The sequence below is a fragment of the Coccinella septempunctata genome, chromosome 6, assembly GCF_907165205.1.
Source record: "Coccinella septempunctata chromosome 6, icCocSept1.1, whole genome shotgun sequence".
Classification (NCBI taxonomy): Eukaryota; Metazoa; Arthropoda; class Insecta; order Coleoptera; family Coccinellidae; genus Coccinella; species Coccinella septempunctata.
In genome coordinates, this window is record NC_058194.1 from 19,516,435 (window position 1) to 19,543,490 (window position 27,056).

Here is a 27,056-nt window from a genome sequence, read left to right on the forward strand (position 1 = left end):
CTCTCGTCTCAGAATTTCAACAATCCCCCAAGCTGAAGATGGAAACCCTCCTTGGCCGTGCAAGTCTTATCAAAGAAAGTCGTTCACTCGACAACTCGAACAGGTAAATGGTCTTATTTTCTATTTATAGTGCAGATAAGTTATTTCGTCCTCTGCTTGGAGAAATAGATGCATATTTTATAGGACGAGGAAGCTAGCCGGCCGAGCACGCTCGTAACTATTGGCGCCACACGACATTCTTCCTTGGAGACTCTCGATTCCATGTAGCTTTCTCCCCTACGTTCCCTTGTTGGATATGGAATACGCGGTTTTTTATTCATTAGATATGTACGACTCACGAACGTAGGCAGCAATTTACGAAGGAGCTGGGAGCTATTGCGAAGAACCAAACAAATAAACGATCCCCACGTATATATTGAAAGATAATAGGGATATTAAAGTATCTGTTGGAGTTATGCTGGAGTAGCTTTAAACCAATTATGTTGATTATTGGACTATGTTTAATTACACATCATTTTGAGGAATGTGATTACGCAGAGACGAGAGGTCCTAGACTCTAGAGTAGCCTAGAGGGTCAGATTGAGTTCACCATATTCATCATATCTGGACAGTTAAAGAGGATGACTTCAGTTGCCCGTCTTACTCTTGACAAAGTCTGCATACAAGGGTGCCTGTTAGAAAAGCAACCTAATCTTATATGTATGCGAAACTGTAGAAGCTACCGAAAGAAGTTTGAAGAAAAATTTGTTCTGGATAAACCAGTCTTTAAAACTTCATTTATACAATACGACTAATTCATTTGTATACAGAGTGGCAATACAAAGTTACCTTTTTTTTTGAAAAGAACACGACATTTTAATGGCATCATTTAAAAGCTCTTTAAAGCCCAAATTTAACCATATAATATGCTGGGTGAGTTTTTGACTCGTGCAAATATTTTACCAGTAGATTTTTGAGGTCAAAAGAAACACTTTTTTCCTATACCGTTTTTTTCGAATCACCTCGGTTAAAAAGATACATGCTGTTGAAAATCCTCAAAAAAATGATTTTTAGTTCCATCTTTCAAACGGTTTTATTGAATGAAATGAATTTCGGAATATAGTTTTTCATGTATTTGATGAATCATTCGAACACAAAATATCACCCACGTCTTCCAGTTTTCTCATTATGACCATCAGGTACCATAAAAATATTAAAAATTCAAAGAACCCAACTCTTGTAACTAAGTTAAACGCTATTAAATGTATATTTGAACATAATGTATTGTAAAATAAAAGTATTCTTCATATTTTCTCGTATAAATGATGTCCAAAAATTAAAAAGTATCTGTGAAATTTGAAAAACTGGGAACTTTGGCTAATAACACTCTGTTTTAAAGATCCACAGATGTGTAGTGTCATAGATTCAGAAGGTTATTTTGGCACAGCTCATTATGAAAAATTAAAATGGCTATATCTTCTTATCAGAGCGGAATCGGATAAAATGGTATAGGAGAAAGTTTTTCTTTTGTTCTCAAAAATCTACTATTAAAATATTAGTACGAGTCAAAGACTCACCCCGTAGATCATCATTGTCATAAAACTGTTTTTTTCTGTTTGTTTGATTATTTTTATAATTGCCTTGTTTATTTTGAATCTAGTTTTCGGAGTTTTCATTGTTTCCTAGCAACAAGAAGCATTATCGAGAAAATAGATTGTATTTGTCATTATTACGATTGTTGCCTTCCACAAAGTTAAAGAGAAATCTCATTGGTAAGGTTTGTTATAATAAAACCTTTGTGATAAGGCCGCCATATTGCTTGAAGTAAAAAGTTATAAATACTGTGAACGATCTCAACAATGCTAATTTTGTTGTGGCTACAAATGCACATTTAGATTGAAGGTTTACGACTTGTATCGCTTATGACGGAGGAAACAGTCTTTATAATTCCATTTCGTTATTTCGCTTATTTTTTACTTTTTCTTCTTCTGCGGTGCCTCACTGGGCTGAACTGAGGCCTAGTGACCCATTGTTCGTCCGCTTGTAGTTGGAGAGACTCAAACCCTTCATTTTTTTTACTTGGTAATACAATTTCCGAACCAGTCCTTCTCCTGGCACTGTTCTATCAAAACATCTAGCTCTATTCTCTTATATCATGAGCAATATAGACTTTTCTTTTCATCACAAAATCCAATAATCACTGAATTTGTCACACAGGAGTTTAATGATATGCGAAATCTCATGATGTTACTTATTCCAGACACTTTTTACTGGGTAAGAAAGTCTTTGGAAGCATCAAATATTAACCTCGTATTTCTTGAAAATTGTTGAACCGTCGAATGGTCCATTCAATTGAAGAATTTTCTTGTCTCATGCAACGTTTTCATAAAACTCAAGATTTCTGAGAAAAATCTCAAAATATAATTGAACGCCTTGCGAGATTCTTATGGATATAATAAAAGTGAATTTACCTGTAGTTCAGGGGCCCCTCCTTCGTCCCTGATCAGCAAAAGATAGCTCTGATTATCGACTAGAATTTCCTTCTTGAACCTTCCACCTTCTGGGGATTCCTCCTGCATGTAGGAACCCGTTAGGTAGCGATGAACCAGCGCTGACTTGCCAGAAGATAACGAACCCACGATACCCAAACGCAGGTCTGGAACAGCCCTGGACAGAGTCCATTCCTGGCTATTCACGAAGGAATCTGAAAAAGAACAGAATAAGCTAGAAAATGTAAGTAAGTCCTCGATGCATCATCGATCATAAGATAAATCCTACAATATATAGAGTGAGTTAAAAGTAACCCGCAAAATTCATGTCTTCGGTATTTGCTATTCTGTAGAAAAATGCTAGAATAGAAGAAACCAATTTTCGAAACTTGTATTTGCTGCAAAATGAAAGACCAGTATGAGAATAAATTTACCATTTAATGAACAATAACAATTAGGTCCAAGTAGATGTAGGTACCTACAATTCGTAAGATTGTGAACACAATAAAAATATCAGAAGATGCAGAGTCCTTCCAGATTGAATTTCAATCGATATCTACTAAAAGTTGAAGTACTTTTTTATCATTCGTGAAAAAATGGGTTGTGTGTTATTAAGACAGAAAATATTTCTAAAGAAAATCAATCTCTACATTCATTCAGGTAGCTCGAATCCACTTTCAATTTCCATTTGAAACTCTACGAATTTCAGAGCAACCAAAATGCAAATCCCATTGTTTTGAAGGAAGGATATAATTAACTAAAAAGTTTTAATTAGAGGTGATATTAGCAACGACGAAAAAAGCATGAAATGCGAGGTCAAGTGGGTAATTTATCACACATCGAAAGTTTCCTAGTAGAGAAATCATTATCGGATTAACATTGAACTTTGCAGTTTCTCCATGAACAACCACACCTCAAATAATTAGCAGGGACGCATACTCGAAATGTGAAGAAAATTGTATGATTCCCAGTTTATGTATATCAAGTTTTCAATATGAAATACGCCGATCAATACTCTCAAGAAATATTGAGAAGGGATCTTTTTGTGTAGGAAACATATTATTTATTATATTGTAAATTGTAAAATCTCAACGATATACCAACTTTGCTCTAGAAGGAGTATCATTTCATTTACTTACTCAGCAATCACAGTAGTTGAAATATTTAAATACAAGATGGGTAGAGCGATAAGATTATGTTTTTTAAGCGTATTAACACTTATTTTCAAAGCTGTTCAATTTTTTTTTATTAATCAATTATACCTACAAAACGGATATTTTTGAATAAGCCATACTCTTTGAGTATTTTGTAGTTTTCGCAACACATTCTCTAGCACTTCTTTGAGTAAATAAGTTAATTAGGCTGTAAGAATATTCCTGAATATATATTTTTTATTTAGGAACGTCATCATTCAGTTCTGCTTCAGATGCTTTCGAAAAGCTGCATAATATTTCAACTACATATTTCGATTTTTTGTTGTTTAAATAAAGCCTTCCTTTAATATTTGTATCAGAAAATACATACTGTAGCCAATTATTCATCATGAAATATACAATAGATCATAAAATTCATTTGTTCAATATATGCTGTAATAATTCATTTCCGAATTAAGGAATCAAGGATAAAATGTAATATGTATGTGGATTACTATAAGCCGATAATTAACATGCTTTTATGAAATTCAAATCATTTTCGAATAATAATCGGAATATAAATGGCGATAATTTTATTATGTGGAATACGAAAAATTTTTTCTGTTCAATAAAAATCTTGAAGCTTCCTTTGATCATTCTGAAAGCCATAAAAAATCGACTTTTATTAAATATTATCTACCTAATTGGAGGAAATTATTGGTAATTATTGGAAATATTCAAAATCAAATCATGACTGTGAATCAGTTCACTGTTTTAAAATTCCATCTGTTTTCTCTCGAAAAATTGATTTATTGAATTCCATCATTTGCATTTCAGATGGATCAAGTTATCCGATGCATACAAATATTCAAAAAGCCGTTGGTCTTTCTTCGTGAATTATCATATCGAGAGTGAAAATATGAAAGTGAGAAGAATGAGAGGATATTGAAATTAATCCTTCCGATGAATAATTTTTGCGAGATTCTCACAAAATGACAATGGCATTCGATTAATTGTATAATCCATATCATGCTGATATGGAGTGTATCTTTTATTCACGATATTATCAATAATGAAAAACAGGAGTTAATAGGAAAAACGAATCATGCAATCGTAATCAACACGCATTATTTATAAGAGAAAATTCCATTTCATATTTATCTATGAGAATTATTCCTGGAATATTTAAGTAGGCTGAAGATGAAAAGGAAACTGAAGTTAGCGGAAATTTTATGAAGAGAGCATTATTGAAAATCTGACCTGTTTTATCAGATTCGAAGATTATAAGTTACACTCACAGCATGCGAAAATTTAAGCTTGCATTAAATCTTAGTGCCAATTCACAATGATGTTAATAGTAATGGTAATGTTAAAAGTGAGCTACGATGCTAATGCTTAAATAATAATAAATTCAAGAAATATTTATCATTATCATTAAAATTACGCTTGACATTAACATTCATGTGAACAGTATCGTAGTAGCTCTATTATTTATTATTATTTAAGCGTTTACATTGTAGCTTACCGTTAACATTACCATAACCATTAACATAATTGTGAATTGGCAGTTACATATTTTCCAACAAATTTTGTGAGTGACTTGCTATTGCCCATTTCAAGAAAACAATAACAGTAATTGAAAAGTAACAAACTACATCTGTTCATATTCTTCACGCATCCTATTGAAGTGTGTGTCCCTTTTTCCGTGCAATTCATCACGTGAAGGCCCAGAAATTTATGGGAGGAATTCTCATAACAAAAGTGATCCTAACTTCCTCGTTTATTGCTCTAGTTTTATCCTCATTTGTACTCCACCGCCACCTTTTCAAGTTGGTGACATATTTCTTCGGTGGTGACTGCTTTGCGGGCATCCTATTCTTTTCATCGAGTAAGTTTTGGTAGAACCGTTAAGTTCTGAAGATGACGAGAGTTTTGTCTGAAGTTGGGGTGCAGAACTTGAGTTACTTTAAGATGTAATAAATTCGGCACTGAATATCTCACCACCTAGGTGTATACGAAAGTAGTATACGAGGATGTATTGATATCTAGTTAGCCTAGATCAGTTCCATGCATAAAAAGAATATTGCGTTACCATATAGCAATGAACAATAACTCATTAGAAGAGTCAGTGTGAAGTTTGAGGTCAAAAAAGTAAACCAGAGTTACGCAATAAATTAAAAGAAAGAAGATGTCCACCGAAATTGTGAAAATCGAAAAATTGGAGTATCGAGCCATCATCAAGTGCCTGTATTTAAAAGGGTTAAGAGGTAAGCAGATTTACGAAGATATACTTAATACCCTTAGTGATCAATGTCCTTCGTACGCGACCGTGAAAAATTGGACTGCAAGCTTCAAAAGAGGTAAATTTTCCATTGAAGATGATGACCGATCGGGAAGGCCAGTTTCTGTGTCATTCCCCGAAAATATCGATGCAGTTTATGACATGATTTTATCAGACCGTCGAATTGGGCTAAAACGGATATCTGAAGTACTGAATATTTCATACGAACGCGTTCATCATATAGTCAATTTGGACCTAAGAAAAATTGCTGCAAAATGGATCCCCAAATGTTTGAATGTTGACCAAAAGCGTGCAAGGGTAGAGGCATTGCGTTCGATCTTTGCTCTATTTGAAAACGATTTAGACTTCGGAATTGTTACTATGGATGAGACTTGGGTACATTTCTACGATCCAGAAACGAAGCAACAATCGATGGAATGGCGACAAGGTTCTCCAAGACCTAAGAAGTTTCGTGTCCAAAAATCTGCTGGAAAAGTTCTTGCTTCAGTTTTTTGGGATTGCCATGGAGTAATCATAATTGATTTTTTGGATTAGGCTAGAACATTAACCGGAGATTACTATTAGACATTACTGACCACTCTTCGGAAAAAATTAAAGAGAATAGACGCGGAAAGCTATCTAAAGATGTTTTGTTTTTGCAGGACAACGCCCCTGCACACAAATCTCATGTCGCCATGCAAAAAATTAGTGATTTAGGGTTTGAATTACTAGAACACCCCCCTTATTTACCAGATTTGACTCCATCCAACTATTATCTCTTTCCTCAACTAAAAAAAAGTTTAAGAGGACGTAAATTTTCTTTCAACTAGAAGGTAATAAAAGCTGTCGAGGTCTGGTTTGCAGAGCAAGAAGAAAAATTTTTTTAATAGGTCTAGAGACGTGCAGGTTCGCTGTAATAAATGTATCCAATTAAGAGGAGAATATGTTGAGTAATAAAATATTTTGACATTGAAATTTTGTTTGGTGCTATAGTAGGCTAAGAAATTTTCAATATATCCTCGTATTATGCCGATTACCGATCAAACATTGCAACTTATAAAGCGAAAAAAACATTTTCAAGTTGCCATATATTCCGTTATTTCCGAATCAATTGAATTCAACGAAGTGTTCCAACGGACCAAGGTAATTGTCGTGGTAAGTATATCATACTTTTTTTATCCAATGGTAATAACTATTGAAATTTGTCCCTGAGCAAGCGAAAGTATTAACTTCCTTCCTGGGTAAGATGGTCACCTGTTTCTATAGTAAACTATTCCACCTGCTGTAAACGTTTGTTTCTTATCCTACGGGCAGGTTTGACCCATAAAAGTGAAAATTAAGTGGTAGTTACCATTATATCAGTTGTGAAGTATGGCTGATGACCGGTTTTCGACCAATAATAAGATGCAGTCAAAGGCAAATTCTAATTAACATTATTTTATAACTGAACCAATATAGTACCATGAAATTCAATGGGAAAGATATCCGGTAAAATATGGGCATTTCAAAAGTAAAAAGACTGACACCTGGAAAGCATTTTTTTTTCTTAGAAATCATGAAATTGATAGAACTGAAATTGACCAGACATTCTTTGGGAGCGAGGAGATCAAAATTTTGATGGTGTTCCCCTACATTATAAGGGTAGAATAAGCCAACCCTAAAACTTGTTTCGCAAGAAACTTTTTGAATGTATTTATACATAACATCAAAAATTTATTTTTGATAGCCTGATTAATTTCGAACAAATAAGTTCTATTGTAATATCTTGCTATGAAGGTTACAATAGAATTATTCATCAACACGTAGCGTGAGTAGTTAATTCTGGAATTATCTTAACTCAACTTTACCTAGTTGGTCATGCTGACATTATAGGGAAACACCATCAAAATTTCTTGTATTGCTTTCTCCCTCTCCCATAGAAGGGCTGCTTACTTTAATTCCTAACCTTTTCTTGGTTTTCAAGAAAAAATAAAAAATTGGTGCTAAAAAAAATCATATGAAAGACACACTCAAGGAATAAGCCTCTTTAAAACTATTTATTTACCTATTACACTCTGTATGTTCTATATATGCTTTTGAACATGAGCAAAACGTTTTATAACACCAAATAATAAGTTTGATATTATATTGATATAATATTAATACTTACTTGATGAAAATGCATAATTCAACTAAAAACTAAGCTAATTACAGCATTGGATTCTGAAGGTTGATCATTGGAGTGAAATCATTTAGTTAATTTTTTTAGCATTCGAACCAAAAATATGAATGAACTCTGTTGCTAGGAGCCCACAATTGAGTTGAGGCCATTTCTTTCAGATTCAAAAAACCGTGTAATGAGGTACAAAACTACGCCAATAAACCTTCACAATTTCGAAGATAAATCATTCATATCCAAGTTCCCAATACAAATATTTTCAGCTTCGCAAGTTTGGGTATTAGGGATCCCTCACACCTTAACCTATCATCGACGTCTGGAACTTCTGAACCAAAAACGAACAGATGTTTTACCGGCACAAGCCGACCAACCATCGGACCAAAAATCAAATAATAAAGACGGGTGGACCATCTTACCTGAAGTTTGTGATTCAGATTTGGTTCTTACATCTGCTCGTGGAACATTTAACTGAGGCATGATGCCTCTTGTATCCGGTGACAGTTGATTAGCACAGGGCGTTTACCGACTAGCAATTAGAATGGTTTACAATTTATAAGCTCAAGTTTATACACAACCCATTAGGGGAATGATACTCATTAGCATCGTTCATGTGTAGTTATTTCATAGAAGCCTTTCATTATCCGAAAATTTGATACCTAAAGGTGGCTTAGTTGGAAGTTTTGAAATAATTTCCATGTTATTAACGATTATATCGAGGAGGTTAATTTGAATTGACATTATGAGCTTTATACTGAACGAACTCTTTTTAATCGAGGGCTATATAGCTCGGCTTTATTGTTTATCCAACTATTATGGGGTTGTCTGAATATCATTTTTGGAATCATGTGGTTTCCGTCAATTATTATTGAACTCGCTCGGTAGAATATTCGTATATATAAAACAACCATAAAGTTGCATTTGAAAAAATTATTAATGTAGTGAATTTATTCCAAGTAGGAGGCTTACACTGTTGACAATATCTCCTAAAAATAATCCTCTATGAAAAAAAGACTGACTGTGGATATACTTTTTATCACAGCTGTGTTCATATATTATTGACTCAATACCGTGTTATGGAAATGGGATGTTAACGAACTAAAACAAAGATTTTGAGTTGTATATACATACCTATATTTCAACAATGAGGTCTTGTGGTCAAAAGCAACACTTTTTCATTTTTTCCGATTCGGCCTAGATAAAAAGATATAGCCATTTTGAGTTTTTATAAGGCCTGTTTTGGTTGGCTTTTAGGATGGTTCCAGAACGGTTCAAAACAGTCGCACATTTATTTATTCAGCGTAAGCTCGCGCGTAGCATGTGTGTAGCTTCCCATAGCATTGCTTCTCCACTACTTTGAACCGATTCGGAACCGACTAAAGTGAGAACCAAAACAAAGCCATAATGAGCTATGCCACCCATACAAAAACAAAATTCGCTTCAGAATAACAAGCTGAATCTATAACACTACAAGTATATGGATCTTTCGAACAGAGTTGTATTAAGCCAAAACACTCAATTTCTCGAACTTCACAGATAATTTTTATTTTTGAATATCGAATTACTTTTATTTTCTAAAATGGTCAAATATCCATTACTGAACGTTCAACTTATACTTTTAAGTGTTGGGTTCTTTGAATTTCTGCAATTTTTATGGTATCTAATGGTCATAATAAATTATGACCATTATGATTAGATTAGAATAATAAAGAAACTTGAAGATATAAGTGCAACTTTGTGTTCGGGGAAGATTCATCATATGAATGAAAAACTATATTCCGAAAAAAATTCCATTCGACAAATTTGTTTGTGAGATATAACTCGAAATTGCATTTTTTATGGATTTTCAAAAGTCTGCATCATCTCAACCGAGCTGAATTGGAAAAAATGGTGAGGGAAAAAGTGCTTCTTTTGTCCTCAGGATTATTCTGTTAAAATATATCTACAAGTCAAAGACTCACCCTGTATAAACAATATTAGCAGAGTACTCGTGTACTGAATCTTCATATACTCACTAGCTATTCATGAACATCGAACTCGAAGAAGTGCAGCAGATTAACAAAATAAAAAGTGATCGAATTAAAGCAAACAGCTTTATATATATTGTGGATCTCTCGATGGAAACCATAGTGCAAAATCTTGATAATTTTTTTCAATGGTCAAAGCATATCTAATATTTTATATTGCCTTCCATTTACACATAAACAGGTAAATAACGTGAACATGAAACAATAACAATCACGAAATAATAATAACAGATATGAATAATATAATATAATATAAAATAACTTGGTGGAATAAATAATCTTGATATATACCTACAATATACCCGAAGACACTATAAATTTAATAATTGAATTAAAAAGAAGAATACAAATTTGTTTCCATATACAGCAAATTGGTTATGTGATAAAAGGTTTCAAATCTAAAATCTACTATTACATATTTGAAACAATTTATTTTCCAACTGACATATTTATACTGTACAGTCATCGTTAAAGACATAATATAAAATTAAGTTTCAGTCAAATAAGTTCTAGTACAGAGTCAGAATCTTGGTCAGAAGCTTAAAAATTCATAAGATTTAAAGCAAAAACAATCAAATAATTTCACATGTAATCTCTAGAGATATCCTTACTGTTATGGAATTTGGCTATGTAATTTGCTAACAAAATGCAGTGCATTGAATTACTAGTCTCTCAAATTATTAGAATATCCAATTTTCTCACATAAAATTAATGCAGAAAAGACAAAAAGTCTGAGAATTCCAAGATTATCATAGTAAAGAGGCCTGGTCTCTCCATTGGCAAATCTGATCAAAAAGGAGATGGGAAAAGGCACCTGATAACCTATTTTTGGAGACATTTGATAAGCATTTTTAAAAGGCACAACTACAAATATAAGCGTTAAGAAAAATATTTGGAAATTATATCGTAAAGTATCTTGATCTGTATAAACTCTCGTAAAAAATAGTCATTATAAGACAACTTATCATTAATATATCGATTTATTTTCTTCTGTTGAGCAATAAGTAAATACAAATAATAAACAATTAATGATGAGTTGAGAAACTTTGATGTAATAACGGCTCTCTTAGCATATTTCAATCCTCAAGGTTGAATAAATAATATCAATTTACGCGATGGATAATGAAGACAGAGTAAATGACTTCAAGTTGCATTAGCTTCCATGTTTTTCATCTTCTTCGAAGGATATCCCAGCTGATAGCTCAATACATTTGAAAATTCTTTGAGGTTGTAAATACGAAGTTTTTGCCCTCTATTTCCAATGATCGAATCGTGGGAAACGATCATTAAACGCTACTTTTTTTTTGCTGACTGTGAGATCTCGCCCTTCTTGTAGTTCGCGGCTTTCGAAGCGAATTTCTCGTTACGTGTGATTGCCTCGCCATATCTGCATTTGAAGTAATGAGCAGATGTTAATTAGCTTCAATTTATGAGCAGTCGTAATGAGAAATCAAAATTAATCTACTCAGCATTTCTTAAATATACGTATAATATCAGAAATATTTAATCTCCAGATGAAGGAAAATATTTGTGAAACATTTCGCAAATAATAAACTATTAATCTAATCAAATAGTTGGAAATGACACGATCGATACTATGATAACACTAAATAGAACTGTCGAATTGCGATTTCTAGGGTCAACGAACAATAATAATGCAAAACAAAAGTGAAAGCAACGCTTTATCAATTTTTACAGTTTGATGGAAGATTAAACTGATCACGACTTCCGGAAGAATAGGTTCTAGGATCACTATAATAACATAGTTAGTTAAATTGCTTTTCCAAGTTCCTGCATCGATTCTACGGATTTTTAAGGAAAGGAAAGGTCTAAGATTGGCTGCAAGATTTTTCAAGATCTCAAAAGTATAAACCAAAGAGATAAAAGAATGGGCACATAGAAATCTGGTGCATTTTTATTTCGATTCAACGTAAATACAGGGTTGGGTCAGTATGGAATGAAGTAAATATTTCTTCAATCAATAACTGAAAATGCAAAAACGCTAAAACCCGTCAATTGATTTTCAATTTACCTCATTTTCATTCATTTTTTCATTCAGTGTTTTTCAGTCCCTTAGCTGAAACATATGGTTTCAAATGGAAAACATATTGTACCATGTGGGGGCTTGTTGGAAAGCCCACGGAAAATAGAAAGGGGTTGGAGAAGAACATTCAATATGATTTGCAAACAATAAGTACAATTGGAACCCCATTACCGTTTTTCGACGTGTTTATTTCAAGTTATTGATAGACAAACGTTTAATTTAATTTTTTTCCAGAAGAAATTTCTGTTTCTTCTGATCACAAAATCAAAAAAAATATGCTGGATCAATTGTGAATTATTGGTTGAAGAAATATCAATTCATTTCAGACTTATGCTCAACCTTGTCCTATACCTAGTCTTGAACGAATTGTTTCAACTTCCTACTCACAAAAGTTGCAGGTTTGACTTCTACTGTCCCCAGAAAATACTCTCTAGATTCTATTCATTGCCTAAGTTAATCAGAATCATTCTCAGGAAATTTTAAAATTCTCAAAACCAAGAGTGGTAGTTGAACACGAAAATGTTCATTTTAACAAATACAACAGCCTGTATTTCAATAGACCATTCGATCGACGCAAAAATCTCTATCAAACAATATTTCCCACCCTTTACCTACGAGAAGTTATAACAATTCATCCAAGATTATCTTTACGTAAATTTTGAACTTCCTCGGGAAATATTCTGATAAACAGCCGTTAATATTTAATGCTCCATTAAAATTTTAATCGTCCATTATTCCATTCAAAAACGCCAGTGTTAAACTCCAATGGGACATTGAAAATCCTGTACCTTAGATAATTAGTAAAATATAAGTTAAACTAAAGAGTAGTTCAAATTTTGTACAGAAATCCAAAAACGTAATATGTAAGATGTAGGATGTCCCATTTGGATTGAGAAAGGTTGGCTCGACTCTCTGTACAGGGTGAGTCTTTGACTCGTAAAAATATTTTGGCAGTAGATTCTTGAGGTCAAAAGAAACACTTTTTTTCCTTACCATTTTGTCTGATTCAGTCGTGATGAAAAAATCTAGCCATTTTAAGTTTTCACAATGAGCTGTAGCACCCATGGAAAACAAAATAACCTAGCTAAATCTGTGACACTGAACATGTGTGGACCTTTCAAATGGAGTTGAATTCAGCCAAAGTACCCAATTTTTCAAATTTCATGGATACTTTTCATTTTTTGATCATAAAATTACTCTTATAAGAGAAAATATGAAGAATACTTTTATTTTACAAAACGTTCAAGTATTCATGAGATAGCGTCTTTGTCAGTTTCAAGAGTTGAGTTCTTTGAATTTTTGGTAGTTTTATGGTATGTAATGGTCAAATGAGGAAACTGGAAAAATTCATCAAATAAATGAAAAACTATATTTCGAAATTGATTTCATTCGATATAACCGTTAGTGAAGTAGAACTAAAAATGACATTTTTTATGGTTTTTCAACAGCCTGTATCTTTTAAACCGGGCAGATTCGAAAAAATTGGTATGGGAAAAAAGTGTTTCTTTGAACCGCAAGAACCCACTGCTGAAATATTTGTACGAGTCAAAGACACCCTGTTTAAGCAGCCTGTATACGATAGTTTATCGTTATTTCGAATTTTGAACTTGTTCCTCAATGCAGAGCTCATATTCGTTCTGTGGTACTTTTCCATTGGGATTATATCGATAAAAAAACTTGGACGAATTGAAAATTGAATTTACGTTTGCCCTCATCAAGATAAAATTATTAACGGGTTTGAGTCAGCCCCAGAGAGATTAGGACCATTTTTCTCGGTCGATTTCATGACTGCATCTGCTGATAACAAAAGTCATCAGATGGAATACTAAGTACCATTATGGGTACCCCCGCTATTTTATTACATACACGAGTTGGAGATTGTGTGCGATCACAATAACGAGCGTGGAAGATTAAAAGGTGAGTTTTAAAATCGGTAAGAGATTATGCACAGTGTGCAAACAGTTATTCGGGTAACAATGATCTATAAAAAGCACACAATGTTCGAGAGTAACCGTTAATTCGGGATTAGTCCGGAGTTATTGGTTGGTTTTTGTTGTGGGACGAATGAGGGTTCAGTAGCCAAACACAATCAGTTTCATCACCTAAGTTCACTTGAAATATTATGATCCGAATATTGGTCTAATATATCAATTAATGGGTAACGGTATAACGAAGAGATCCAACCCCTAAAGTTAGCAGAAACAGCTTGGGATTTTCAAATTTTTGGCCATAAATTAGGCTAATTTAATACGCCCTTAAAAAATTAGCTCTGCTAATGCAACTGTGTTCGAACCATAACCAAAACATAACACATTACAGATGTGTAATGTCGTAGATTAAGGGAATTACATTACACATTATAGTGTTCTGTGATTTATATGGAAATGAAAGGTTAAATGGGTTATATTTGAATCTGGTGACTCTTGTATAGAATGAAATAATAAACGACAATAAATTATTTTTTTTCATATTTGAGATGAATATCAATGTTGAGACAGGTTCTATTGTAGCTTTTCCATTTAGGTATATCCAAATCGAACGTTTATCATAACTTTTGGCTCATTTTAATCTCATTGTTGAGTCCAGTTGAGTTCCACAAACATATGTAATTTTTTCCAAATGGGTTTTATTTGCTTCACAGTTAAGATAGAGGAACCAAACTTTGAAAAAGCAACTCACAACACATCCACTTGGAGAATGATGTATTCAAGTTATTTTTTTCCTTTTCTTGAACTTTTTTGGCCGTCAGAAAGAATATGAGTATCACTTGCATTCTGGTCAGGTTCCACATTACTGCCACTGTAAAATACTGATAAAGTTTTATGAACTATACAGGGTGTTTTTAAATGTGAGGCTTTTTTTGACATAAGGTAGAACTCATCAAAATAAGTCGTTTAACCAAAAATTGTCTATATAAAATATCCAAGATGGCTGAGATGCAACCCCAAGAAGTTCGACATTTCATTGAATTTCAAGTACTGGACTGTGGAAGGTGACTGCGGCATCGCAAAAACGAAACAAAACATAACATTTGGCTGGAAAATGAATGGTTCAGTACCAAGTTCATCGGATTAGATGCATCAGGTCACTTTTGAGAGAATCATAATTGTTGTATGGTGCAATTTGGGGTTAAAAAAAATGTAGAAAATCGAGGCAGTTTCTTGAAAGTGCTTATGTTAGTTATGTTGAAAAAGTGCTATGATGTTTCCCCATTTCATCGAATTTTCACGGCTATTAGAATGTTCGAACAAAAAGATTGTGATGCCCATTGTGAAAAAATTCGTGAATAATTCAGACTAATTTTATTGATGAGATTCTGAAGTATTATTAAATTTTTTACACTTGTGTCCTGAGTCTCTTCTGTCAGTTGGTATCGAAATGAGCCATTTCATAAAATCGAGTAAGTTACTGAAAAATAATGAGAACAATTTGGCAATCCTAAGTTTCCATTTTCATTACCACGTAAATATCGAACGAGGCAATATCCCAAACGAAATCACAAGGTCCAATCAGGAGATAAGTTGTTTCCTACTGCTTTGCATTAATTCAGCTAACAAACGGTATAGGGTAATCACTTTCAATTTTTTTTCAACTCTGTCATTTTGAGAGTTTTGTGATTTTTGGTGAAACGCTTCATTTTGACCAGTTCTACCTTCTGTCGAAAAAAAGCCTTCACCTTCAAATACAACCTGTATAAGTATAACATAGCACATGTCTAGATCTTCTAGAATCTGGATTACAAAACTCAGGAATGTATAAAATTGTGATCATTTCTGATGTTTATAATTTTTTTGACTTGAAATTCAAAGGTATTCCATTCGAAATAACAAATCAAAAATGCCAATAAATATCAGATATTATACATCATTATACAAAATATTATGACATATGTACATTTCTGAGAAATGAAGCTTAGACTAAAACTATTCATCATTCCAAGCAGTAAGTACCAAGTCGAATTTTTTCCCATTTTCTTCTTGAAATTAATGATTCGAGTTATTTTTATCCTGCCAAATATTTTCTGACAATGTGAAATTTATAACCCACACGATGCTCACAATAGGGTTCTCCTGTTTACTCAAGAATCCTATATCAAAATCACATTTTAAACTTCTCTCGAATCTATTTGAGTAACCATGAAAAATGACATTGAGATAATCCGGGCATCGTTTCGGTTTATATCAACAAACTGTTATACAATGAAGAGCGATACGAAAGAGATCGAGCGAAGCTTGTTTTGTGTACGCAGGATTTCGATGCTGCCGATTATAGATTAATTTTCTTTTGTGGTGGAAGTACGGTTACGTCAGCGACATCTGCTAAGCGCAGGATACCGGAGGATGATCTAGTTTCTCAGCTGGTCTTCCGATGGAAAATGAACATTATACTTCTTGGGATTATAAGGGGACGTCACGCCACATTTTTGTTGCTATGGATTTGAAGTGTGAATAGCCGGACATGAGGAAACCATATAAAAATATGTTGACGAATTGAATGACCACAGCATGTATAATATCGATATGGACAATTTAAATAAATATCAATCATATGGTCAGTGACCAAGCTGTGTTGCTTTAATTTCGTGACACCCCGTATAATATGAAAAGAGTTGATAAAAAACCCATCAATTACCCAGTGGCGATTACAGCATTGATTTTTGAGTGGGGGGGGGGCTCATTTTTGAGAGAAAACAACTTTGAAATGTATACTTTGATATTTAATAAAATATTTGAACTTTTCAATTTCAATGTAGGTATTCAAACAATATGAACAAAAAGTCTGAAGATTCACCATAAGTATATGCAGGTAGATAAAATCCTTATTTCAGATACGCTTTTTATACAGTAAACCATACAAGAAGACATGAAATGAGATAGTGTCACTTAACAAAAAATCATACCAAATATTCAGACACTGAATATGGCTGAAAACATTTTTTCCTGCACTTGCACGAGATCTTCTAAGAAATAGATAGTCTATACTCACTGTGGGTGATAAATGTTCACAGATCTTGTTGTCAACTTAAAATTTATTTTTATTTAATAATCAATGGATTAAAAGTAGATATACTTAATTCCTCAAACTTTCCTCTACATTATTATCTATACTATACAGGGTGTTTTCAAAGGTGAGGCTTTTTTTAACAGAAGGTAAAATTCATCGAAATAAGTCGTTTCACCAAAAATTGTCTCTAAAAAATATCCAAGATGGCTGAGATACAACCCCTAGAAGATCGACAAAATTTCAGTTGAATTCAAGTACAAGACTGTAGAAGGTGACTCCGGCATCGAAAAAACGAAACAAAACATAAACATATGGCTGAACAATGAATTGTTCAGTACCAAGTTCATCGGATTAGATGCATCAGGTCACTTTTGAGAGAATCATAATTGTTGTATCGTGCAATTTAGGGTAAAAAAAAAAATGTAGAAAATCGAGGCAGTTCCTTGAAAGTGCTTATGTTAGTTATGTTGAAAAAGTGCTATGATGTTTCCCCATTTCATCCCATTTTTACGACGATTGATAAAAGGTCGAACAAGAAGATTGTGATGGCCATTGTGAAAAAATTCGTGAATAATTTAGACGAATTTTATTGGTGAGATTTTGGAGTATTATTCTATTTTTACACTTGTGTCATAAGTCTCTTCTGTCAGTTGGTATCGAAATGAGCCATTTTATAAAATCGTGTAAGTAACTAAAAAATAATGAGAACAATTCGGCAATCCTAAGTTTCCATTTTCATTACCACGTATCCATTTCAGTAATCATTTTCAATTCTTTTTTCAACTTTGTCATTTTGAAAGTTTTGTATAGGTGATTTTTGGTGAAACTCTTCATTTTGACCAGTTCTACCTTCTGTTAAAAAAAGTCTCACCTTCAAATACACTCTGATTATTCAATAACAGTCTAATAACGTGTTTTTGATTCACAGAGACCACAGTATTAGAATATAGTCTTCATACAATGGTCCCACCGTCAAATTTCCGAAGCAAGATGTCACTTTACTGAATTGTACCATTAATATTTGATTCCCAACATCGGAGTGAGGAATTAGGGTTGAACCCCAACGATTTCTAAAATCAATTAGTTGCGGATATTGTAGTTAATGATAGGATACACGGTGGATGATCAAGGGGATGTTTCACTGTCTTTTTTTCCTATCGTTCCGAACCGATATCTTTTTAAACGTTATTTAATACCGGATTCGGTGGATTCCGTTTATTCCATAAAAACATCTCCAGGCTTTTTATCCGAATAGTTCCAACAAACCTTGACGAATTGACCTTTTAAATTGGTAAAAAGCTGGATTATGATTCCCATGGATACGGGAAGATTGTTAAAATTCATGGCACCCTACATTTTTTTCGGCTTGGTTTCCAAGAGACACCTGAAACCCTATTTCCTGGTCGCCGAACAAAGGAATGAATTCATGTCCGAAATATTTGATTGAAATACTGAGTATTATCAGATATACTGATATATCTGCCGACCCAGTAGGTATTAGCAGCTTTTTGAATATGATCGACTATTTTGACAACAATAGTTAACAAAATATCGCGATTGTGACTCCTGTAACTTATAATATGCTACACTGGTATAAACTTGATAATATAAAAATCACCAACAAAAAATATTCGGACAAAATGATTGTAAAAAAAAAGTTTACAGCATGCCATGAATTTTTTCGAAAAATGAGGCCCACCTGAAAAAGGCATATAGAATCACAGAAAAATTGTGACAAGTGGGGTATTTCAGAATCAGAATTTCATGTAGATTCAGAATATGATATAAAAATTGGGTATCCTCCTTGCAGGGTGGTATCGTGTTTCATATTTTCGGATCACAGTATAGAGCAAAAAATAATTTCAGCCTATACGCTAATAAGAATCGACTTTGCCAAAGTTTGAATTCTCCCTAGTCCTCCTAGTCCAAAATTTCTCTGAGATCACTCTGTATAACAGTTCACATTCCTTCTTGGTTTGTTAGAAGGCTCTGTTTGATACCTTTCACGGCTAGTGAACACGGGTATCGGAGTATCCATGCCACCCTTCATTAAGCAGTCATTCTGCGGCCGATGATCGTATACCGTAAAGCTTATTTCTGTTATCCGTAACGAAATCGTAAAACTAACCTATGGCCACGTTTCCGTTCAAAATATTACGAGCTTCTCAACCTTGACAGCGTAATGCCGCGTTCAGATTATGCAAATGATACATCGTGCCACAGATCGTCCGATGCAGATTTTACGGTTGATTTTGGTGCCACACGATACCGTTAAATACGTACGTTTGTACACATACAATCAGTTCTACTTCCTGCTTGGACCGTACAATACCCTGAATTCAAAAAAGTACGATTGAATTTCCTGAAATTGAGCAATAAACATCCTTCTAAAATGATTCAACAGTCAAACGCACAGATATGAAACCACGAATAATAAACCGTTCGTCCAAGTTGACTTGAAATACAGGGTGATTCACCGCGATGGCCTATTAAACGTTTATGGAAAACAATAACAATTTTGTGCTGCAATTTCCGGTTATACCGGAACAGCCTACTTCTTTCTTATTTTTCAAATGACACACCCAGTATATCTTTGCATTGTAAGATAGCTGATTTGATGGCAATTTCAACGGTATATGGGGAGTCCGGGAGAGTTGAACCCCTTTTCACTCTGAAGCCACTTACGTATCTGTAAATGGTAGCAACTCATTTTTGTGTGTGAAGATATCATGCCTAAATAGATAACGATAGATCATAGTAGAATGATGGTGTGATGAAAATTGGCTCATGTCTCCCTAACCCATGGGAGACTTGAACAGGGGGCGAGAGAGACTTGACCATAAGTTTGTTTATCAGGAAAAACATCGAAAGAAAACAACTTCCAATGACCAATTGTCAACGTTGTCATATTCAGATGTATCAGCGTATGAAATACATATTTTCTATTTCAGGGTCACTCTATATTATTTCCATGGCTTTTTTTACTTTATTGAACCTTTATATTTTTTATAGTTATTTCTATTATTCAATTTTCTTTTTTTGAAGCAAACTATTATCTAAGCTCAGTGTGGGAAACTTGGACCACTGATTATGTCTCCCGACCATAGCATGGGTCAAGTTTCCCGCACTCCCTTTTAGTCTATTCAACAGATGTTGTCTTGAAACTTTCACAACTATTATTAAAAAGACTCATCGTTTGTAAAATAATATTAATCAATGAAAGCAATAAAAGTAAATAACACCACGCACCTATTAAACTTTTCAGACAATGTAACAAACAGAAATTATTCAATTCCTTATTTGCTAAAAACAAAATCACGTTCAACCCTCTCACTCCCCGAACTGTTCTGATGGCCGCCAAATTGGTGCCGTCACCAGTTGTGCCTTGTTACAAGTATGTCGCAAGCTATTTACGATACCGGTAGCGCGAAATTTGGATTGAAATAATTGATGTGGTTCAAGTCTCCTACCTGAGCAAGTCTCTCGGACTCCCTCTACCATACATTGGGTAAAAACTCAACGGTTTATGAGTTATTGGGATTATCATGGAAGCTATAGTGAAAATGAGAATTAACACTTTCTGAAATATTTCTGCTAGGGGGGGCTTTTGAATTTTGCCATTTTTAATTTAATTGTACCCTTAAACGTACAAGGTATCCCTAATTGCTTGATTTTTGCTGTTTCCGGTATTTACTTCTAGACTAGATAGGTGAAAACGTTGAGAGGGGCCCTGGACTCGATTTTGGTGAAAACCACACGAGTGGAAACCATTTCACGATATCTTCATTTGTCCTGAAGATATAACAATGTTTTGATATTTTGTCGATTTCGAAAATGTGCCAACATATCTAGAAACGATGAGAACTTTCTACTGGCACGAGGAATACGACACTATATTTATTCTTTTGAATCTTTCCTACTAAGAGTAGAAAAAACAACTTGCTTTTTTTATACGAGTATATTCTTTTTTTTCTCATATCATACAAAAAATTCTTTCAGAAGATCTTCAATGCAAAATCAGCATAAAAGTCAAATAAATAATCGCTGCCTGTTGAGGCCATCGCTGTGATTCACCCTGTATAACGAAAGTGAATCGATTTCAGTTTTTGTTTACATACATGTAGATTATAGAAAAATTTGAGGATAATTCCATAAAATTACAAACTTGATCGACCCACTTTGAGGGCAGATAATTGAGGAATGAAACATATAAAAGTAAATTTCTAAATGTGCTGTTGTCAGACACGAAAGTCGAAGTTGGTAATCCTGAAACGATATTTCATCGTATTCCACACAGAGTGTGATAAGGACCAAATCGAGTTTATCAAGGATCTGATCACACCATAATTTCAAGATTATTAAGGGCTGATTCTTTACCCTAGGGAAAAATTGATGAAAAATTGATTTCCAATTGTTGGTTCTACTTAAACCAAACCTCCAACTGAATGTTCATCAAGATTCTGATCATACCATGATATAGGTATAATAATAGACAAATTTGATACTAAATTTTCCAGTAATGGAATAATCACCAAAAAAACCCAAAATTCAAAGGCGGTTCTGCTAGATTTTGGCAAGGTTCAATTCAGAATTTGAAATATCCTTAGCAATTTTTGACCTTTTCATACATAAATACGATAATGTATTTTGCAATCTGTTAAATGTTTTTTTGGAAGTATTCATCAAGAATCCCTCAATCAAGTATAGGCAAAGCTGAAACCGATCTATGTAGCGTGTCAAGAAGAGACCCATCACCGAATAAAACCGAATTTGGTATCCATTTCGAAACCGCAATTATAACAGACTAATTCCACTTTCGTGTGTGTCGTAACAAAGTGGAAACTAAAACCGCATGACTTATCGAAGATAAAACTTTTCAAGTATGTTCGGATATCAAAAACGAGTAGTTCGTGCTGAAATATCATGAACTGAATTGGCTGTGGTTTCAGTCCAATGGTTATAATAACCGTTTCAAGTCAACCTGACTGCGATAAGATCGAGCAACGAAATAATACTTTTTTCCGTTCTGCATATTCCGAATATGCCACGAAATCACCTGACAAATTTCTATTGCGCAATTGGATGGCGATTTATTGGAACATCTATCGAGATAAATATGCTGAAATCGCTGTTGATATAGTTAAAATTAGAAATGGGGCATATTTGACGACTGTGCACAGTTACAATGTAAATAGCCAACTGATTACGTTTGGGATTACACAGGTGTTATGTGTTTACTCCAAACTGCTTGTGAAATTCACTATGTCGAACTGATGAGAAAGCACCAAATTCAATAACAATGAAATGAGAACGTGAACGACGGTTCGCTATTTTTGATTTTCCTTTCTTGCCATCGAGGGTCATATCAGCTTAGCCTTAACTTAGCAGAAAGCAACATTTTATCGAATTTGAGCACATATAAATATACTCACTACTGATTTTGACATAAAAAACAGGAAACCTATACTCCATTCACATTCATTTTAGCAGTCGGTTGGCCATGAAATAATTTTCTCAAGTTTTTGTAACTAGAACAAAGTAAGGTTGGTACTCATGAAATGTCGATAATGTCATAACGCCGTTGCCACAATTAATATCAATTTTTATTACGAAAATGCCGAAGGTGATAGAAAAAAAGAGACAGGGTTTCAGGAAGTGCTATTTAGAATTCAGGTCCGCTCATTGAAATAGTTATACCCTGATATTCTAAAATCCACAATACGTCAGACGGTAGCGAACATATTCAATGTAAGAGAATTTTTATAATGTTTCATCTGAATCTAAACGACTTCAGCTGAATATTTCGACAATCAGAAAGATTGTGAATGAAGAGGATGACAAAGAATTTCCTTCTATTGGAAGACCCAAAAAAGTGGTGGCATTCGAGAATTTCATGTTTGGGTGAATTAATGCGAAAAGTTGTAAATGCCTTAAGGTACCAATAAATAGATAATTATTATTAGTACATCAATGTATTAAGATGAACAGCCACAAATACCAGCCAGTTTTCCTGTTAAATGTTTATTTATGTGAGATTTTTGTTCAAAGGTGAAGTTCATCTTGACTTGAAACTTCCTTTAATTCCTTTTACTTCCATTGATGCAAGATGATTTTTGTTGAAGAATTTAACATTCTTGAAATTGTCTGTTAATTCCTTCGAGAGATACCCATTCCCAACCACTGCATCATATGCATTTCATCTTCGGGTTAATATTTTTGAAATCTACAACTGATGTAACGTATTCAAACTTTAGCCAAAGAAAATAACGAACATTTACCTACTCTCCTCAAGCTAGTGCATATTATGATATTATACTGATCTCTTGTGTTTTCCATGCACATAACTGGATTTGGTAAACTTCAATTATGTTCGTCCCATATTTTCCGAAGAGATTCGACATTGTGATAAAATACGTAATAACAGAAACTTTTACGTAGAATGAGCAACATAGCGTTGATTTAAAACCCAAAAATGTTTTGACAAGCGTCATAACCCCACTTTTTCGTACCATACAGAGTGAAATGTGTCAAATTTCCATGGCCAACCGTGCTAAAATAAAAGTGAATGGAGTATAGTATTACCGGCGATTTACGACTTTTTAACTCGAAATAATCATAACCTTCTATCAGTGTGGCGTATCCGAGGGCGTAGCTCATTACTTTTTCAAGGAATTTCTGCTATCCAGTGGTAAAAGAAATCATAACTATTGAAACATAGGCTAAGGGCAGATTGTTTGGACCAAAATAAATATGGCGATAGGCGATAGGACCAAATATACCTCAATAAAATATTGCTGTGGAAAAAGATAGAGGGCGTTAAAGTTGAACACGTAGCCACGTAGAACATTTAATTTAAGTTTATTCTTTTTTGTTACATTGTTTTTAATTATGCTTTATCGTCGAAATAAATAAATCGTTTGTTCAAATCCCCTTCCGATGCTCTGAACTGTTCAATTGTGTTTTTCTTAAAAACGGATGAAAAAATATACAGTGAAATTATTAGCAGAAAACGAAAGAAAAATTCAACTTTAACGCCCTCAATCTTTTCACAGCAATATTTTATTAAGGTATATTTGGTCCTATCGCCATATTTTGGTCCAAACAATCTGCCCTTAGCCTATGTCCCAATAGTTATGAATCACCCTGTATTTTCATATTAAATTTTTTTCTTGACTTGTACAACATACCCAATACATATCTCCATTCTGAGGAAGAGAGAGTATATAAAAAATATTACATTTCATTTTTCCATTCACAAAACAGACATGTATGTACGAAAACAAATTACTTCCTAAGAATGCACATCACCGAATTCCAACCAAAAACGGTACCAACACGACTTCCTCGAATCTACCACGATATCAAAAACAAAGCGCTGAAAGTAGAGGAACCACGTTCTTGAACGGATGCGGAGATGTAATCATCATTAAACTTAATATTCGGCTCAGACCATCTGGGCGAATATGAAGAATGGCCAATTAGATGGCCGATGGATATTGTGTGTGACCGTCGAATCTAAATTGTTGGAATTATTAATTGAGATAGCGCAAGAAATTCGCCTATTTTACTTTCACCTTCGCGAGATGGTTCGACTGGTTTGTCTGAAAGCATAAAAACGAAATTGTACGTGATTTCATTTTCTTCTTATAAGGAACTGGTAGGAGAAACCAATGAAATCTTATGTCTTCATCTATGATGAATCTTGCACGGGAAATTTATGTTAGTTCCAACAGTAAAATATTTTTATTCGTGAAGGCTATGTTGAACTTCACTGAATCCCATAAATTCATGGGAGAAAACTTTATGATAGTGGAAAGACAAAAGTAACTATTGATATCTGCCAATAATTCACCTCGTTTAGCAAAGGAAAATTGTGAATTCATTGAATTTCCCGAGGAATTGCCCAAAGGAGATCAATGAGAAAAGGAGAATTTAACATTTTATTTATAACCGTAAATTTATGATCAAGTTTTCAATCTTTTAGTGTGACAGGAATTTCCCTTTTTCACTAGACATGAAATTGCACTGTTACACAAATCATGATAATCCGAGTGATAATCAATTTGAATACAATGAAATTTACAGCATTTCCTATTGACATATCACTTAAAGCTCTTTCTAAACATGAAGTGGAGGAAGTATTAACGTTTATGACTAAGGGTTTGTAGAAATATGTCATTGGTCACGTTGAACAGTTGTATAATGAATGACATAAATAAATGAAAACAAGATCATTATCCTTTTCTATTTCTAAATTTCTTCCCATAATCATAATCATGTTGGTATTTCCATTGAAAATATGTCAACTCCATAATATTAATTAATTTTTTAACCATCATTATTCTGCGCCTCGTTCTGCGCTTATGTTATAAATGTCATACTTGTGGAAAATGAGTAAACAAGTGCACTCAATCTTGTTAATCAGAAAAAAAAAGTGGAAATAGAGCTATAAAGGTAAAGCCCACCGAAGTCGAATTTTTCGAAAGAATATTGTAAAATGAAAAAGTTATTAGTTGAAAATTTTCGATAGATAGTATCTTATCGAAGATTTAGCAAAAAAATTATATAAATTTATAACGAGATTTATAATATGTAAAATATATAAACCTTTTATATTATTCGAATCTGGAAACAATAAAACTTTCAAAAATTAAAAGGGAGTAACTTCTTTAGCTATTTCCTTCATAATGGTCATCTTGAAATGGAATTGAAGAATAGAAAATTACATATTTAAATATTCCAGCAAGCCAGCAAATACTTGAATGTCATTCTTCATATAAATGTTGGATCGGCGACAAAATTTCAGCCAGATGGTAATTGCGTTAAACTGGATTATAATTTCACTGCCCAATATAGACTTGCGGTTCACTTTGGCTACTGGCAAGGACGAAAAAGACTAACAAACTGGATATAAATAAAGCCAAAACAGTAAACCACTCTACACAGCTTATTATCGTATATAATAAAATATACCTTTACCTTCACTTAAAAATCGAGTTAAAAACGAATTGATCCATTAATCAATACATGTCCCAATCTGAGTTGTCACAAATATCATTGAGTCTTGGGTAGTTGACCACACTATCAATAAAAAGTGATTGTCGCTTATTTTACGAAAATAAATGTTTTTGCAACAAAGTAGAACCAGTGAAGCAGGTTGCCTTCTCCTCTCTTTTGATCGGAATTTCATTATGCTTTTTGGACAAAATTCCAGACATTCTCAAATTTTACTGAATAGAAGAAAGTCATTTTTAAAGTTAAATATTTTTCTGGGTAGAAAAGTTACTTATATATGTTTAATATATGGCTGAGAAAGACATCTTGATTTTGAGAATCTAAGGGTTGAACTCTGAAGTACTTGGAGAATCTGAATAGTAGGAATTCTATATGAAATTTTTTCAACGGTTCAGAAGCGACATCGAAAAGTTTTCCAACACATTTGGATTTGTTTTATTCACATTAAAACAATTTTTTCACTTTGTAGATTTATGGGTTTTCCTTCCCATTATCTGAAAGAAATGGAAAGGAAATTTGTACACTATTTGTAAATTGTATGAAGCAATATTTAGTGATTAAATTAAACTCACAATTTCACCATATTTGTGTAATAAAATGCGGTTTCGCACTAATATTCATCACTCGAATTATTTTAACAATGCCTTGGCACCGAGCTTGGTACAGAAAGAAGATCTTCAGAATATACCTTTTATATAATATTTCTCATTCGAGTTCTCATTGTATCAATGTCAACGATGATATCGATTATTTTTATACCTTGTTGTCTGTATTAGAGTTCAAAATAATTCTTAGAAATATTTTTCCTAAGCCAGTGACTTTGAATGGAGTTCTAGAGTGAATACCATTTGCAGTTTTTGTTATTTATTTTATTCTATACTATTTTACATAGTTTTCGTTTTTTATTTTTGAGTTAGATTCAAGTGTAG

General features: G+C 33.5%; 1 protein-coding gene across 2 annotated transcripts in view; it reads right to left on the reverse strand.

Annotated features, from left to right (window-relative positions):
• Window positions 1–27,056, reverse strand: part of LOC123314703 (centaurin-gamma-1A) — a 185,907-nt gene that overhangs the window by 25,242 nt on the left and 133,609 nt on the right. For both annotated transcript variants that reach the window (XM_044900006.1, XM_044900005.1), the window contains exon 2: window positions 2,451–2,683. In XM_044900006.1, coding sequence (XP_044755941.1) covers window positions 2,451–2,683 — 233 coding nt within the window. The remainder of the gene's footprint in view (window positions 1–2,450; window positions 2,684–27,056) is intronic.